At 46.8% G+C, this 16,119-nt stretch overlaps 1 protein-coding gene across 3 annotated transcripts in view; it reads left to right on the top strand.

The window, feature by feature from the left end:
* The window catches only part of LIMK2 (LIM domain kinase 2), a 76,983-nt gene that overhangs the window by 31,789 nt on the left and 29,075 nt on the right, over window positions 1-16,119 (top strand). Inside the window, exon 1 of one of the 3 annotated variants that reach the window (XM_049866209.1) lies at window positions 11,866-15,128. The exons of the other annotated variants lie outside the window; for them this stretch is intronic. Coding sequence (XP_049722166.1) covers window positions 15,076-15,128 — 53 coding nt within the window. The 5' untranslated portion in view covers window positions 11,866-15,075. Of the gene's footprint in view, window positions 1-11,865; window positions 15,129-16,119 lie in introns of those variants that run through there. 3 annotated transcript variants of the gene reach the window in all.

Genomic DNA, 16,119 nt, shown 5'->3' with positions numbered 1-16,119 from the left:
GGGATTTGAACCCAGGAATTCTGACTCTTTGCTTACAATAGTCTCTTTGCCTTCCTGAATGTGGGCAAGTCATTTAACTTCAGTGAGACTCAGTAAAAACGCTGACTCTGCCTGCCACACACTGGTGATATCAGATAACATTGAATGGTATTGACTCAAAGGCTTCATAAACTCTATGAAGTGTCAATAAAAGTGCTCTTCAGTTTCTCCTGGGTCCCCATCTCCTGGTGTGGAAGTCGCTGGAGCAACCCTGCCACCTGCTGTTCTACTGTTGATGTTGCTGCTGCAGTTCTTGACCCAAGCTTTTGATTCTGCCTGTGTCTTTCTCCGGAAAGTGTTTGCTCATTTGTCCAGTTTATCTCTAAGGAAACAGGCAGCCAGCGTCATTAAGGCTGGCTGTTGAACACGGGGCGGAGGCCTGCTTGCCAGAGGAGGGAAAGGACAGCTGCCTAGTCCTTCCTCTGCTCCAGCGAGGTACTCCAACATGACAGAGTGGGACTCCTAGGATGTAGCAGCAGCATGTGGTCTTCAGTGTGCCCTGATCCTACTCTGTTCTTTAGGAATAGAGGACTGAGACCACGTAGAAGCCCTACAGCTCTATCCAGGGCAGAAATGAAGAGATGTCGGGTAGGGCCAAGAATGAATGACTGATATTTATTAAGCGTTGTATTGGGAGCTTCACTAAGATGATCTGATTCAGTCCTCACAATAACCCTCTGACCCCCATTTTATACTAAAGCAGTAGGAGGCCCAGAAAGGCAAAGTAATTTGCCCAGGGTCACACAACGCTGATATTTGAATTCAGGTCTTTCTGGCTCACCAGAGGGTCCTCTTTCTACTGACACTCCCAGGAAAGTCTCAGTGGAAACTTGGAGCCAGAAGACCTGGGTTTGAGACTTAGCTGAGCCAGTCACTGCATAACTGTGTAACTATGGGCAAGTTCCTTGGAAACTGTGGGCCTCAGTTTCTCTGGAAACATTAGGATGGTATAATGGTGAAGGGTTAACAGCAGTACATGGCAGCATTGTGCTTCTTACATAGTTACTGTCCACATATAATTTTGACCATCATTTGCTATATTAAGGGCACTGTTAGGGATACAGAGTTGATATACTAGCCTGGTCCCCTAACTGGCTCCCTCAGACAGCTGGCAACAGGTAATAAAATGGAGAGTCCTAAAGTGGACTTCAGCCTGGCTTCCATTAAGTCACTTCCCTGAAACAACTTTCCCTTAGAAGTGTTCCAGAGAACAGTCTTGTCGGTCAGGCCACTGGGGACTCTTCAGTCCTAGTCTTACATGTTTGAGAGAACTGCATTAGAGATAGTAGATAAAGTGAATAAGAGTTTGGAGTCACATGCTTGGGTTTACATCCCAGCATCACCACTGACCAGCCACCTGACATTGAGTCAGCTGTTAAACCTCTTTGCCAATTTGTGCATCTATAAAAGGTAGAAACAATGGCTCCCACATCAAAAGATTGTTAAAAACAACCAAAACTCACTGTCTTCGAGTCAATTCTGACTCTTAGAGGCCCTATAGGACAGAGTAGAACTGCCCCATAGGGTTCCCAAGGCTGTGACTTTTCCGGAAGCAGACTGCCACGTGTTTCTTCCTCTGAGTGGCTTGTGGGTTCGAGCTCCCGACCTTTCGGTTAGCAGCCAAGAGCTTAACCACTGTGCCACCAGGGCTCCTTCAAAAGATCGTTAGGCAGGTTAAATCTGATGTGTAGCCAAAGCCCTTAGCATAGTCCCCTGGCTACAGTTAGGAGTTAATACTAAAAAACAAAACAAAACAAAACCCATTGCCATCGAGTCGATTCCAGCTCATAGTATAGATGATTCATTGTGAGTGTGTTTGTCAGTCTTGAAACCTTCTCTTCCCTTGGCTTCCATGACATTCCATACTGTCCTGATTTTCCTTCCACCTCTCTTGAAGTGCCAGTTTGCTTACCTCCTCTATCCACTGCTGAGATATTGTCATTTCTAAAGATGCGTGCTCTGTTTTCTCAGTAGGCAGTCTCACCCACGTCTGTGGCTTCAGTTGTCCTCTACACACTGATGAGCCGATATAAATATCCCCAGCCCGAAACTCTTCACTGAGCTCTAGTCCTGCTGTCAACTTGACATGTCCATTTGTGTGTCTTACAGGCACCTTAGACAACAGCTCTGGACTTTTGCTCTTCTCCCCAAAACTGGCTCCTCTCCCACTGTAACTTACCCTTTGAATGGCACCACCACCTACCCACTGCCCAAGCCAGAAACCTGGAGTTCTGTTTGATACTTCTTCTCTCTCATCCTCCATATCCAAGCCTGGCAGGTTTATGTCCAGATGATATTTTTAACACATGCACTTCTTTACAGTTCTCCCACCACCACCTGTTCCAACTTACCATCATCTCTCATGTGGACCACTGCAGTAGCCTTCTGTCTCCCCACAGTCACTCTGGCACCCCACAGTCCATTCTCCACAGACCAGCCTGCATGAGTGATCTTTATATGTATATGTATGTATGATATATATATATATATATCTGATTGCATCTCTCCTTACTTTTACACTTCCATGATTTTCCAGTGTTCTTGGGTAAAGGCCAACTACAGAGTTCCCTGTGGTGTGGCCTCCCCCGTCTCCATAGCCTCCTGTTCTCTGTACTCCAGCCTCAGTGCTCTTCACAGGGCCCAAAATGCACCCTCTTCCCCCTTGACAGGGGCTTTGTTCATGCTGTCCCCTCTGTTAGGAATGCCCCCTCTCTCTTTTTGTCTAATTAGTTAGGCAAAAATAATTTTTCACCCTTCAGATGTTTACCTGGATATCTCAGCAAAATACTTATCCTTGCCCCTGAAAACTAGGTCGCATCCCCCATTTTATGCTTTCATAGACCTTTCCTTGAAGCTTTTTTTGGAGTTTTAATTTCACATTCATTCTTGTGATCATCTCCTTAATGACATCTAAGACCTCTAATAGTCTGTAAGCATAACTAGCTCAGGGGCCATGGGACTTTTTGCCCCTCATTGTGTCCCCATTGAACACATAGTTGGCATGGGAGGGATATTTCTTGAATGAATTTCCAGAGCTGGTCAAGAGGTATGATGTAAGTGAGGCCTTCCCCCGCCCTTCCCCTTTCCCACAGCCTTCCCTTATAGCCACCAAGGCTGCAGTTACTGTAAATGGCAGGGAACGATCAGTTCCGGTCATTGGTCATTTTGGCAGACTGCCTGCAAGTGTAGAGGTGATAAGTTAAAGCTTTGTCTTCTGCCCCCCAAAGAACAACCCCACAATGAGGAGCAGATAGGGAGGCTTCCCAGGAGTCCTCTCCAGCAGCAAGTCTTGAGCTCTGCTTCTCTGTAAGTACAGCCCAAACAGGAAAAGGCCCTGGTGTACCTTCTGGAGGGAAACCCTGGCGACGTAGTGGTTAAGTGCTACGGCTGCTAACCAAAGGGTCGGCAGTTCAAATCCGCCAGGCGCTCCTTGGAAACTCTATGGGGCAGTTCTACCCTGTCCTATAGGGTTGCTATGAGTCGGAATCGACTCGACGGCACTGGGTTTGGTTTTTTTGGTTTACCTTCTGGAGAGAGTTGATAGAAAAGTGAGTTCAGCCACTCCAGCCCAAACTAGTTGTGTAAAAAATTGACCTAAAATCTGAAAAATTCCAATGTCAACGGTAAGTGGGTTTTTTTTTGGTTTGTTTTTAATTTGAGAAAACTTTGAAGCTTTATGGCTGGCATTAGCTATAGATGCCCATGAAGTATAGACTGGAAAAAATGTAATACATAGTACCTTTTACTTATAGGTGATATATGGAGTGGGGAGGTGGTAGATAGATTGGCGACTCTCAAAGAACTTGGAAATGAAGTTTGTCCTCATTGAGTTAAACTAACCTATATTCAGTGAGAGCAGTATTGTGTAGCAGTTAAGGGTACAGTCTCTAGAACCAGATGGCTTGGGTTCAAACCCTGGTTCTGCCATTTATTAGCTATACATCTTGAGCAAGTTACTTAACCTTTCCGTGCTTCATTTCCTCATTTATAAAATGGAGATATTAACACTGCCTACCTCCTAGTGTTATTGTAAGGGTTTAATGAGTGAAATCATGTCAAGCACTAGGAACAAGATCTTGGCCAAAGTGTGCACTTGTGAGCATAAGTCACTTGTTATTAGCTACTAGGGAGGCAGATGTCTCTCAGGGCTGAATTATATGTGAATTGGTGATTGTTACATATCTAATTATCAAACAATATCATTAATATCACACACCAGTAAAATTTTGCTGAAGATAATTCAAAAACGGTTGCAGCAGTACCTCTACAGGGAACTGCCAGAAATTCAAGCCAGCTTCAGAAGAGGATGTGAAACGAGGGATGTCATTGCTGATGTCAGATGGATCTTGGCTGAAAGCAGAGACTACCAGAAAGATGTTTACCTGTGTTTTACAGACTGTGCAAAGCATTTGACTGTGTGGATCATAACAAATTATGGATAACATTGCAAAAGAATGGGAATTCCAGAACACTTAATTGTGCTCTTGTGGAACCTGTACATAGACCAAGAGGCAGTCATTTGAACAGAACGAAGCCGTACTGTGTAGTTTAAAATCAGGAAAGGTGTGTGTCAGGGTTGTATTGTTTCACCATACTTATTCAGTCTGTTTGCTAAGCAAATAATCTGAGAAGCTGGATTGTATGAAAAAGAACAGGGCAGCAGGATTGGAGGAAGACTCATCAACAACCTGCTTTATGCATATGAGACAACCTTCCTTGTTGAAAGCGAAAAGGACTTGAAGCACTTACTGATGAAGATCAAAGACTACAACCTTCAGTACGGATTATACCTCAACATAAAACAAAAATCTTCACAACTGGACCAGTAAGCAAAATCATGATAAACAGAGAAAAGATTGAAGTTGTCAAGGATTTCATTTTACTTGGATCCATGATCAGTGCCCATGGAAGCAGCAGTCAGGAAATCAAACGATGGATTGCATTGGGCAGATCTGCTACAAAAGACCTCTTTAAAGTGTTAAAAAGTGAAGATGTCGCTTGGAGGACTAAAGTGTGCCTGTCCCAAGCCATGGTATTTTCAGTCACTTCAACGTGCATGCAAAAGCTGGGCAATGAGTAGGGAAGACTGAAGAAGAATTAATGCCATTGAATTACGGTATTGACAAAGAATATTGAATATACCACGGGCTGCCAGAAGAACGAACCAGTTTGTCTTGGAAGAAGTATAACCAGAATGCTCCTTAGAAGAAAGGATGGGAAGACTTCGTCTCACATATTTTGGATATGTTATCAGGAGGAACCATGCTTGGTAAAGTAAGTGAAAAAGAGGAAGACCCTCAATGAGATGGATTGACACAGTGGCTGCAACAATGGGCTTAAACATAGCAATAATTGTGATGATGGCGCAGGACCTGGCAGTATTTTGTTCTGTTGTGCATAGGGTCACTATGAGTTGCAACCAACTTGATGGCATCTAACAACAACACATATCTAAAGAAGTGATGATTTTTTTCAATTAAAAAAATTAGTTTAAAATCAGTAGTATAAATAATGAGTCAACAGCAGTGGAACAGAAATTGAAAAGTCAGTGAGACAAAATCAGTGGTGTGTCTAGGTAAAGATGCTGAATCTAGGTTTGGTCACCAGAAGAGGGTTCTCTGTTGCAGGCAGGGCTGGTTCGGCTGGTGCACACACCACTACCAGGATGAAACTTCTCTAGTGGCTGGTCATTTCCCTTTATTTAAGTCCATGCTCACAGAGCAACCTTTTGATTCATAGTTCAGCTTCTTGGAGCCCTTGATAACGGGAAAAGTCTAAGGACATGGGTGTTCTGGTTTCTATTGTAAATTCATAAATGGACAGTGGGGTTGATAAATGGTTAGGATGGAACCATCGTAGAATATCTACACCTCTCTGGTACATACAGGATTGCTGTGAGTTGGAATCAACTCAATGGCAGTGGGTTTCTTTTGGCACTAAGAAGTCCTGTTTCTGGACCTACAAGGCCAAAAACCAGATCCGATTAGGATCCTTCACCAAGGTGATTCCTGCCTGGGAGAGGTCTCTGAATGGTTGCCAGCCAGCCTTCTGACCATAGTTCTTCCTTTCGGCATTGACCCACTGGTGAGAAATTTTTTGCTCACATAACTCCTTTTTACAGAGGAAGAAATTGAAGCCCACAGAAGTATAATGGTTTGCTGCTTAAGATCACATAACAAGCTAGTTGTTAGCCAGGGAACGTGTTTAGGTCTTCTCTGCCAGACCAGGGCTCTTATGGCACTGCTAGAAGATTTGCTCAGGTGTCCGATGCAGCCAAGAGAAGAAAATGTGTGTGAAGAGAGCATTTTACACTGAGTGTTAAGCATTGAATTTTCTGATATTAGTATCATGGAGCAACACTGGAACGATTATCTACAGGGGGTTGCAATCCTACTCTTAGGTGCCTATGGCCCTTATAGACAAATCTCAGCTGTTAAAATGAATAGCTCAGTAGAGATGTGGCCTAAGGACAGAGACACAGTTGGGCTCTTGGTGCACACTTCTTGGCTAGCAGACTCCATGGGGATGAATCCTCAGCCAGCCATTCAGGGAGACAGACTGGCAACTGAAGACCAGCGCTCTCTTTCGCGTTTTTCAGGCTTTATGTTCATTTATTCATTGGGAACCTCTGCTTGCTTAAAAACCTCTGGTAACTCTTCACTTTCAGTGGGCTATTCTTTAGCCTGGTGGACATGGCCCTTGGTGGTCTGCCTCCTGCCCTCTCCCACCACCCTAACCTCCTCTCTGGCTACTCCCCTCACATGCCCTGTGCTGCATCTTACGGACCTGCTCACTGTTGCCTGAGCACAGTGTTCCCTATTATGCCTCAGTGCATTTGCACATGTTGTGCAATTCAGTGATATATCCCGTCCTCGACGGAGGAACCCCCCAAGTTCACCCTACCCTTCCCCACCGTGCAAAGGAGGCTATTTCTCCATTTGTATTACCCTCCTCATGCCAGTTAGAGCCCTGTTAGTATTTGTTTATACAATTAGCATCACTCTTAAAGGATGAAACTTTCTAAGGGTGGAGCCATATCTAGTTTGTCTTTGTATCCCAGAGCTTAGCAGAGTATCTGTTGGGCGACAGTGTCTTTGTTGAATGACCACCTTCCTCTTTGGGGCACTTGTATAAAGCCTTTCCAGGACACGTCATAAATAACTCTTTGCTCTACAATATCCTCCCAGGCAAGAGCTTTACTTTTGAAATGGAATAAGACCTCAGCCTATAAATATCATCTAAAGTCTAAAAGCACCAAAGATAGGGTTTCAAGGGATGGCGTGGCCTCTTCACTGTGGCAACCCACTGTGCTGATTTGCCTTGTTTTTTTTCCCCCCAAGGGATATAATCCCTTCTCCCCCCCAAGGGATATAATCCCTTCTCCCCAGGGCAGTGCTGGAGGGGTACTAACAAATTCTTTCTCCAGAACTCTTGCCAGCATGTTTCTCACCCATAGTACCTCATGCATACCTATGTATTACATTGCGAAGAATGGGAATTTCAGAACGCTTAATTGTGCTCGTGAGGAACCTGTACATAGATCAAGAGGCAGTCATTTGAACAGAACAAGAGGATACGGTATGGTTTAAAGTCAGAAACGGTGTGTGTCAAGGTAGTATCCTTTCACCATACCTATTCAATCTGTATGCTGAACAAAAAATCTGAGAATCTGGACTATGTGAAGAATGGGGCATCAGGATTGGAGGAAGATTCATTAACAACCTGCGTTATGTAGATGACACAACCTTGCTTGCTGAAAGTGCGGAGGACTTAAAGCACTTACTGATGAAGATCAAAGACCACAGCCTTCAGTATGGATTGCACCTCAACATAAAGAAAACAAAAATCCTGACAACTGGACCAGTAAGCAGCATCACGATGAACGGAGAAAAGATTGAAGTTGTCAAGGACTTCATTTTAGTTGAATCCACAATTAACACCCATGGAACAGCAGTCGAGAACTAAAAAGATGCATTGCATTGGGCAAATCTGCTGCAAAAGACCTTTTTAAAGTGTTGAAAAGCGAAGATGTCACCTTGAAGACTAAGGTGCGCCTGACCCAAGCCATGGCGTTTTCAGTTGCGTGATACGCATGTGAAATCTGAACAGTGATTGAGGAGGACTGAAGAAGAATTGACGCCTTCAAATTGTGGTGTTGGTGAAGAAGACTGAATATGCCACGGACTGCCAAAAGAATGAAGTATAACCAGAATGCTCCTTAGAAGCAAGGATGGCACGACTGTGTCTCACATACTTTGGACATGTTGTCAGGAGGGATCAGTCCCTAGAGAAGGACATCATGCTTGGTAAAATAGAGGGTCATCGAAAAAGAGGAGGACCCTCAACAAGATGGATTGACACCATGGCTGCAGCAATAGGCTCAAGCATAACAACGATTGTGAGGGTGGCACAGGACTGGGCAGTGTTTCATTCTGTTGTACAGAGGGTCGCCATGAGTCAGACCCAACTCAGCGGCACCTAACAATAACAAGTACCTCATGCCAGGCTGGGATCTGGGTCTTCTTTGTGTCCATCAGTGTCCGACCAAGCCTTCCTGAGGGTGCCCTGCAGTGATCTCGATTTGATTCAGGAGCTGCTCCTTTCCACTTCCATCAATAGCACTAGCTCCTGACAGCAGCACCAACTATTTCTAAAGTTGGCTAATGTCATCCCTTGTGTATGTTTAAAATGTATGTTTCAGTACCAGAGGTGGCCTTTTTATGGGATGACGCTATATTCTGGAGCTACCTTTCTCTCTAGTACCCTGGGCACTACTACAATGTCACTGAGGAAAAGAGAGAGGCAGCTACCACGGGGAGTTATGGATGTGTAAGAACAGTGCCAGGAAGGGTTAAAGTCCCCAGGGAGCCAAGGCTTTAAAAAAAAGTCAACAACCAAACATTTACTTGTTAAGCCGCATCCAGAATAAGAAGGTGAACAACCTTTCTGCGCCTTCACTGCCTTGTGTGTAAGAGGGGCTAATAGCGATCTACCCTGTCTACCTTTCTGGGTTAGTGTAAGAGAAAATGGAATCAAGTGAAAAAGCACTTGGGAAGAGTAAAGCCTTGGTTTTCAAACTTCGGAGTGCATCAGGAATACTGGGGCTTGTTGAAAATGCAGATTCTTGGTCCTGTTTCTCTTTATTCTGATCGTTTTCAACAAGTATCCCAGGGGAATCTGATGCCACTGTTCCTTAGACCATACTTTCAGAAACACCAAATCAACTTAAAAATATATGTGTATGTATATATATACACCCGTTGCCGTCAAGTCGATTCTGAATCATAACCACACTATAGGACAGAGTAGAAATGCCCCATAGAGTTTCCAAGGCTGTAATCTTTACAGAAGCAGACTGCCCTATCTTTCTCCTGTGGAGTGGCTGGCGGCTTCAAACTGCTGACCCTTTGGTTAGCAGCTGAGTGCTTAACCACTGCGCAACCAGAGTTCTTTGTACGTCAAATAACAGGTGTAAGATGTAGTTACTTGAGGCAGCTTACAGGATCTTGGACCTGGAGTCCAAAGACGGGTTTATCTCCCAGCTCTTCCACCTCCTAGTCCTGTGACCTTGAACACCACCTTCTCCTCTCCAAAGCTTTAGTTCCCTCATATGTAACAAGACGACAGTCCTGGCCTCACAGAGTTGTAAGAACTAAATGTGAGCAGGCCCAGCTTAGTGTCAGGCTCACAGAACTCACTTAGTCAATGCTTTCTCGAGTGGGAGGTGAGTGTCCAGTACTTCTGGAATGTGGTGCAGTGTTAACAAATGCCAGACAAAAGACAGTCCTTGGCGCTCACTGGAATCAGTAATTGTGGAAAGAGAAAAGCATAAAATTTGGTGTCTGGAAAGAGAGATCCTTAGAGATTGAGTCCAATCCCTGTTTTACAGCTCATGTACTTGAAACTAGGACAAGGGGAACTGAAACCCCAGATGTATGTGGGTACCTAGTCATGTGATAGGTACAGGTTTTCAGACCAGAGAAATTATTTCCCAAGATACTGAACAAAGGAGGGGAAAAACCATGTTGGTACAGTGACGGAACTATTAGTAACTTTTTTTTTGTTTTGTTTTAAATGATAATTGCTTTTGTTTATTGACAGGTTACAATGTGCCAGGCACTATGCTGACTGCTTTCCGTGTGTTATCTCATTTGGCAGAGAGATCAAGAGCACAGGCTCTGGAATTAATTCAGTTAGCAGTTTTTTTTTAATTAGTGTATATGTATTTTTTATTATGTATTTTTCAAATAAACATGCTGACATTACACCATACCTACAGCTTTGTTTTTTGCTTTTAAAAAAAAAATTGTGGTAAGTATATATACTGTATTTTCGCAGTTAATGTGCCCACACATGTAAGGATCATTCCATACCTGCTATATACCTGATGCTGTTCCAGGTGCTGGGATCTATTAAAAAAAAAAAAATAGTCAAGTAAAAATGGAGTTTTCAGAAAGGAGGAAAAAGAGATCCTGGAAAGAGTAAATGTATAATCCTTTTGACTTTACTACTTCATAAAATTCTCAGCAGATGATGGAATAGTGAGCAATTAGAAAAAGGAGTTGGTACCGAGGATTCAGTAGTAATGGCGTAGTGGTTAAGTGCTGCAGCTGCTAACCAAAAGGTCGGCAGTTCAAATCCCCAGGCGCTCCTTAGAAACTCCCTGGGCCAGTTCTACTCTGTTCTGTAGGGTCACTATAAGTCGGAATCAACTTGATGGCAGTGGGTTTGGTTTGGTTTTTTAATTAGACTTGAGGAAACCCTGGTGGTTAAGCAAAATGTCGGCAGTTCGAATCCACCAGGTGTTCGTTGGAATCCCTACGGGGCAGTTCTACTCTGTCCCTTTAAGGTTGCTATGAGTCGGAATCAACTCAACAGCAATGGGTTGGGTTTTTTTTTTGGGGGGGGTTTAATTGATGGACACACAGATCGCTGAGCATCCTTGAACACATCTTCGCACATTTGTAGGAATATTTCTCTAGGTGAAATTTCTGGCAGTGGAATGCTGGGACCCTTATTTCAGAAAGATGACTGTGTGCTATAGTGGGGAAGGTGAGTTGGAAGAGGGAGGGAGCAGATGAAGGAAAAATGCTTAGTAGGTGGGCGTGGCCATGCTCACTTTATCTTGGTTGGAGTCCTCCTGGCCCATAAAGGGCCCCACATGAACACAGTTCCATGGGCTTCAGATTAATTGTCCAGAACCTTCCTCCAAGGAGAGGTAGGGTATTCATTCACCACTCCTCACTAGAGCATGCACCTAGGGCTGTGGACCTTGAAGCCTGTTCTTTAGCCTCCTGCAGACACCTTAAAGGCTGCTGTCACAGCTGATTCTGAGGGTCAGTTTGCTCAGCTCCCACCAGGTTTCCAGTTTGTGAAATGTGCAGGAGATTAGCACTTCTGCCATTTTGTCCTATCATAACTGCCAGTCCAGGGCCAGAGCCACAGTAATTGCTGAATACCCTGCCAGCTGCTCTGGGACCTAGAAGAGCAGCTGACCACCCAGGCCCATCTCCAAGGGCAGGAAGGGGATAGAGCCTCCAGTGTGACCTTTTGCCTCCAAATTCTGCTGGTTCTGGCTCTTGGAAGTTGGCCCTGAAGAACCACACATTTGGGTCTGAGCAGCGAGCAGCTTATCACATCTGGTGGTCAAACCTTCAGAGGTTCCTCCTGAAATCTGGACTTACGGGGTCGGATGGATTCTACCTGGGAGGAGCTTCCACTTCAGGTCACAACATGGGGAGAAAGCCACCCCTCTTCCAGGGGGAGGCAGTTTTCATGGCATGGGGAAGTCCTCTCACAAGTTCCCCACCCACCCACCCACTGAGTCCTTTGTGTGGGGAGAGGAGGACGCTTGCAGCCTCCTGCATGCATTCCTAGACACCAACTCACTGCGGCGCCACCACTGTTCCAGCGGAGCTGTGTGAAATGTCAAGAGGAGTTAAGCTCATGTGCTCCCTGGCCCTGGTCTCTTTGTGGCTTGCGTTTTCTTCCATCTGCACTCTGTTCATGAGATGGAAATCAGAGGGTACAATTAGCAGATAATTTGCTAGTTCCAGACTTAATTTGGGGCCCCCTTCTTACCTGATCAAATTACAGGGGAACTTAATAGATTTTTGGTGAGAAGTGGTTGGCCTGCTGGGAGAAAGAGCACTCCCTCCTCTCCAGCTGGGCAGCCTTTGCAGTATCCTGAGTTCTATCCCCCCTACCCCAACCCACTCACTTCCTTTCTGGCTCTTGTGTGGGCCCCCAGGCCAGGATCCTGATGCCCTCAGGGCCAGCTCAAGGGGTTTAAACTCACTTGAGATCCAAGGAAAACAGGGAGCCCTCTGTGGCCTCATAGGGCTGAAAAATGTTGAAGTTGGAAGGTATTTAGAGACCTAACCAAGGCCCAGACAGAGGCAGAAACTTGCTGAAGGCCACATAGTTAGTCCATAATCTAGTAACAATAGTCTTAATGATATTAACAGCCAACATTTATCAACCTTTAATGTGTTCCAGACTCTGTGCCAAGGGCTGTACGTGCAGTGGATTGTCACACTTAAACCCAGACAGTCTGGCTCTGGGCCAGGCTGGCCTCCAGCATAGTGTGGTAGAGCCTAGTATAGACAGCCTGCATTTGATTCCTGGATCCATCTCTCACTTAGCAGCTTGCTGACCTCAGGCAAGTGATTTAACCTCTCTGTGCCTCGATTCCTTCTTCTGCCAAGAGGGGGAAATCACAGTTCTACTGAATATGGTTGTGTGCCTTAAAATTCATCCATACATGTGTCTGGCACAGGCTGAGTGCTCAGACCAGTGCGGATGTCTGTGTGAGGGTATTGTGGCAGTCGATAGGGCTGACTGAGTTCTACACAGATGCCAAAAGCTGTTCTTCACTTTAAGAGGCAGTGAAACAGAGTGGCTGAGTGCTTTGGTTCTAGAGCAAGGGTCGTCAAACTATGGCTGTCACCTGTTTTCATAGGGCCTGTGAGTTTTACGTTTTTAAATCCTTGGGGGAAAAGGAGGAGAATAATTGTGACACATGAAAATTAGATGAATTTCAGATTTCAGTGTCCATAAATAAAGTTTTATTGGAATACAGCCATGGCTCCTTTTGTGCTACAGTGCAGAGTCGAATAGCTTAGACGCCGTACTGCCTGCAAAGCATAAATATTTGCTATGTGGCCCTTTACAGAAAGTACCCTAACCCCCGCTGTAGAGTCAGACTTAGCTGGGTTTGAAACCCAGCTCCACCACTTACCACCTATTTGTCCTTGGACTAGTGACTTAACCCCTCTAAGCCTCTGTTTCTTCATCAGTTGAACGGGGAATGATAGCACCAACTCCATTGGTTGGCAAATTAAGTATAATAGATAACAAATGCAGAGCACTTAACACAAGGCCTGGAACATATTAAGTGCTCAGTAGATGTTAGCTTATTAACAGGGTGCAAACCAAATCATTTTACCTTCATTGTTGTCTCTACACCCAGTTAGTGGAAGAATGGGAAAAGACTCCCTTGTAAACCCAGCCACCACCTTTGCCACAGACTTTCTGCAGTGGTTCACAATTAAGAGATGCTGGAGAGGAGTGCTGCCTGGTAGGAGAGAGTGAGGTCTTGGGCCTGCCTGGTCTTCTCCACAGTCATGCTTTCCCTATCTTGGGCCTCTGGGCAGGGGCATGGGGTTTCCCTATGGTGGGCTCTGGTCTGGTTGTCCCCACAGCTGGGTTCTTCAGGTGAGTCCCCAGTCCAGGTACTAGGCCTAGCATCCCCAGAGGCACCCCAGGCCTTACCCACCATCATGCCCTATTTTTCATTTTGAGAAGCATGGTTACCATGGACATAGTGAAAAAGGCTCCACTGCCCACTGGGACCGATGGATTGCATTCTGGGAATGAATGAATGAGAGGTAACAGGTGACCTGGACTCCAGTCCCTGCGCACTCTCGTACTTGCAGAAGAGCTTTGGGTAAGTTGTCTCCTCTTTAAGAGGCAGAATGAAGCCCAGGGCTGTAAGCGGTGGAGTCCCACGGATGAAGTTTAAATCCCAGCCCCTGCTACTGACTAGTTCTTTGACACTAGGTACGTTACCTGATCTCTCTGTACCTCACTGTCCGCATTTATACAGTGGGAATAATTCCTGCCTTAGAGAAATAAGGGTACATGTACAATACTTGGCACACGGAGTAATGTCAGGTGTCATTTAAAACTCTGGGCCTTGTTTTCTCATCTGCATTGGGCCCTGCCCTGAAGTGGAAGTGTTAACCTCTTTGGCCGGCTCCTGGGGCTATCCCAGGCCAGGCAGAGGGAAGGAATGAATGGGGACCTAGTGGCAGGACAGGGCAGGTGTCAGCGGGGAGCCAGGAGCCCAGAGCGCCTCTGGACCTGCCTCTCTTGCCCAAGAGGCCCCCCCTTCTGGGGGTGTGGCTCAGCCTGGAGCTGGAGTCTTGCGCTTTTTTCCCACCTCCGAGCAGAGTTACTGTCCTTTGGGCTGTTTGTCAGGCGGGGGACATTTGGGGGCAACTGTGCTCCCCATGTCTTCTGCCCTGCCTGTCTGTGAGCTCAGGGATGGAAGCTCAGCCAGTCTGGTCATTGTCTGCGGCGCCTGCCTGCAGCCTCCCTCCAGCCCAGCTCCACCCCTTGCCTGCAAGGTCTGTTTCCTAATAGCTGCTCCAACCACACACCTCGGTTCCGCGAGGAGCCCCTCCTCTTCCTCCCTCCCTCCCTCAGGGGTGGGACTGGAGAAGAAAGCTCACTTGACAGCAGCACTTCTGAGCTAGTCACCGGCCCCTGCCCAGGAATGCCTGCTTATGCGTAGCCAGGCTGCCAAGAACTGGAAAGGAGCCGTCCCAGCCATGAGCTCCTGCGGGCATCTGCCGGGGGGCGAGTGGCCCAGAGTCCTCATGCTGCTCCAAAGGGAGAGGTGAGCACTGGGCAGCCCGCCCGCAGCCAGAGGTGCCAGGAGCCCCAGGCCTGTCATGGTGGCCGTGTGCAGCTGGCCTGAGGCACTCCCAGACGGGTTTGCAATTGAGTCTGTTGATCTGGTGTGGGAAGAAGATGGGGAGTTACTTGTCCGTTCCAGCGTACTTCACCTCCAAAGACCCCTTTCGGTGAGTTGGGCTCTGTGTTCCCCTCCCCCTTTCCTGGCCCCTGCTCTTGAAGGGAGGGCAGAGGCCCTCCTGAGTCTGCTTCACAGCCTTCACTCACTCCTCAACCATTGGGTCTGCTGGGCAGAAGCCAGGAGAGGCTGTTCCCAAACCAAGGTGGCCTGACAAAGGGCTTCTAGCAGGGTCCTGGGAACGGTGAGGTGAGGGATATCTCCAGGAGGCAGTGGCCCCGGTAGTCCTGGTAGTCCTGGCTCTCCGCAGGCCCAGACACACTGAAGAGCCTCCAAAAGATGCTGCTGACCCCGGCCTGCAGCTGGTAGTACTGCTTCCGGGTGAAGAACACAAATAGAGTGCTGTTCTTCCAGCTCCCACACGTCTTACCTGCAGGCCATGCCGCCTGCCTAGGAATTTGTCCCAACAAGCAGGATGAACAGGTTTTGCCAAACAGTGTGGATGCTAGTAAGGCCTGGGTGTGGGCAGCCTGACACACAGTAGGCATGCTATAAACGTTTGTTCCCTTAGCAGCAGGCACATTTGCTCTGGGTTGAAGGGCTTCTGAATGCCCAGGTGAGTACAATTGCTGGGGAAAGGCCTGGCCAAGTGCTTCCAGAACTGAGCAATTCGCCCCCACCCCTCCTCAGCCCCCCAGGCCAGAGTGTCCCTGAGGCCCTTTCTGTGGGGCTTCTCAGAGGGAGGTGAGGAAACTTTTCCCTTGACCTCTGACCTACCTTTCTTAGCTGTTTGCCCCACCCCACCTTCATAGAAACTCCCCCAGGGAGTTTCTGGCCCTCGGGGTCCCTTCTTAATGGAGCCATTCCTGGCTGGGGTGGGGCTTCTTTTCATTCTTAGGGAACAGCCTATTCATAGGGGTGCCTCCCCCTCACCAGTGGTCCTGGTTTTTCCTTCTGGCTTCCCCAACCTAGCCCCATGCCTAGATCTAAACGCTGGGCTACTAGTCAGGTGTCCTAGGCAAAGGCAGAGCAGAAGAGCAAAA

This window comes from Elephas maximus, chromosome 22, assembly GCF_024166365.1.
Source record: "Elephas maximus indicus isolate mEleMax1 chromosome 22, mEleMax1 primary haplotype, whole genome shotgun sequence".
In the NCBI taxonomy this organism is placed as follows: Eukaryota; Metazoa; Chordata; class Mammalia; order Proboscidea; family Elephantidae; genus Elephas; species Elephas maximus.
Note: the sequence above shows the minus strand (reverse complement) of the source record. Positions and strands in the feature narration are given on the sequence as shown.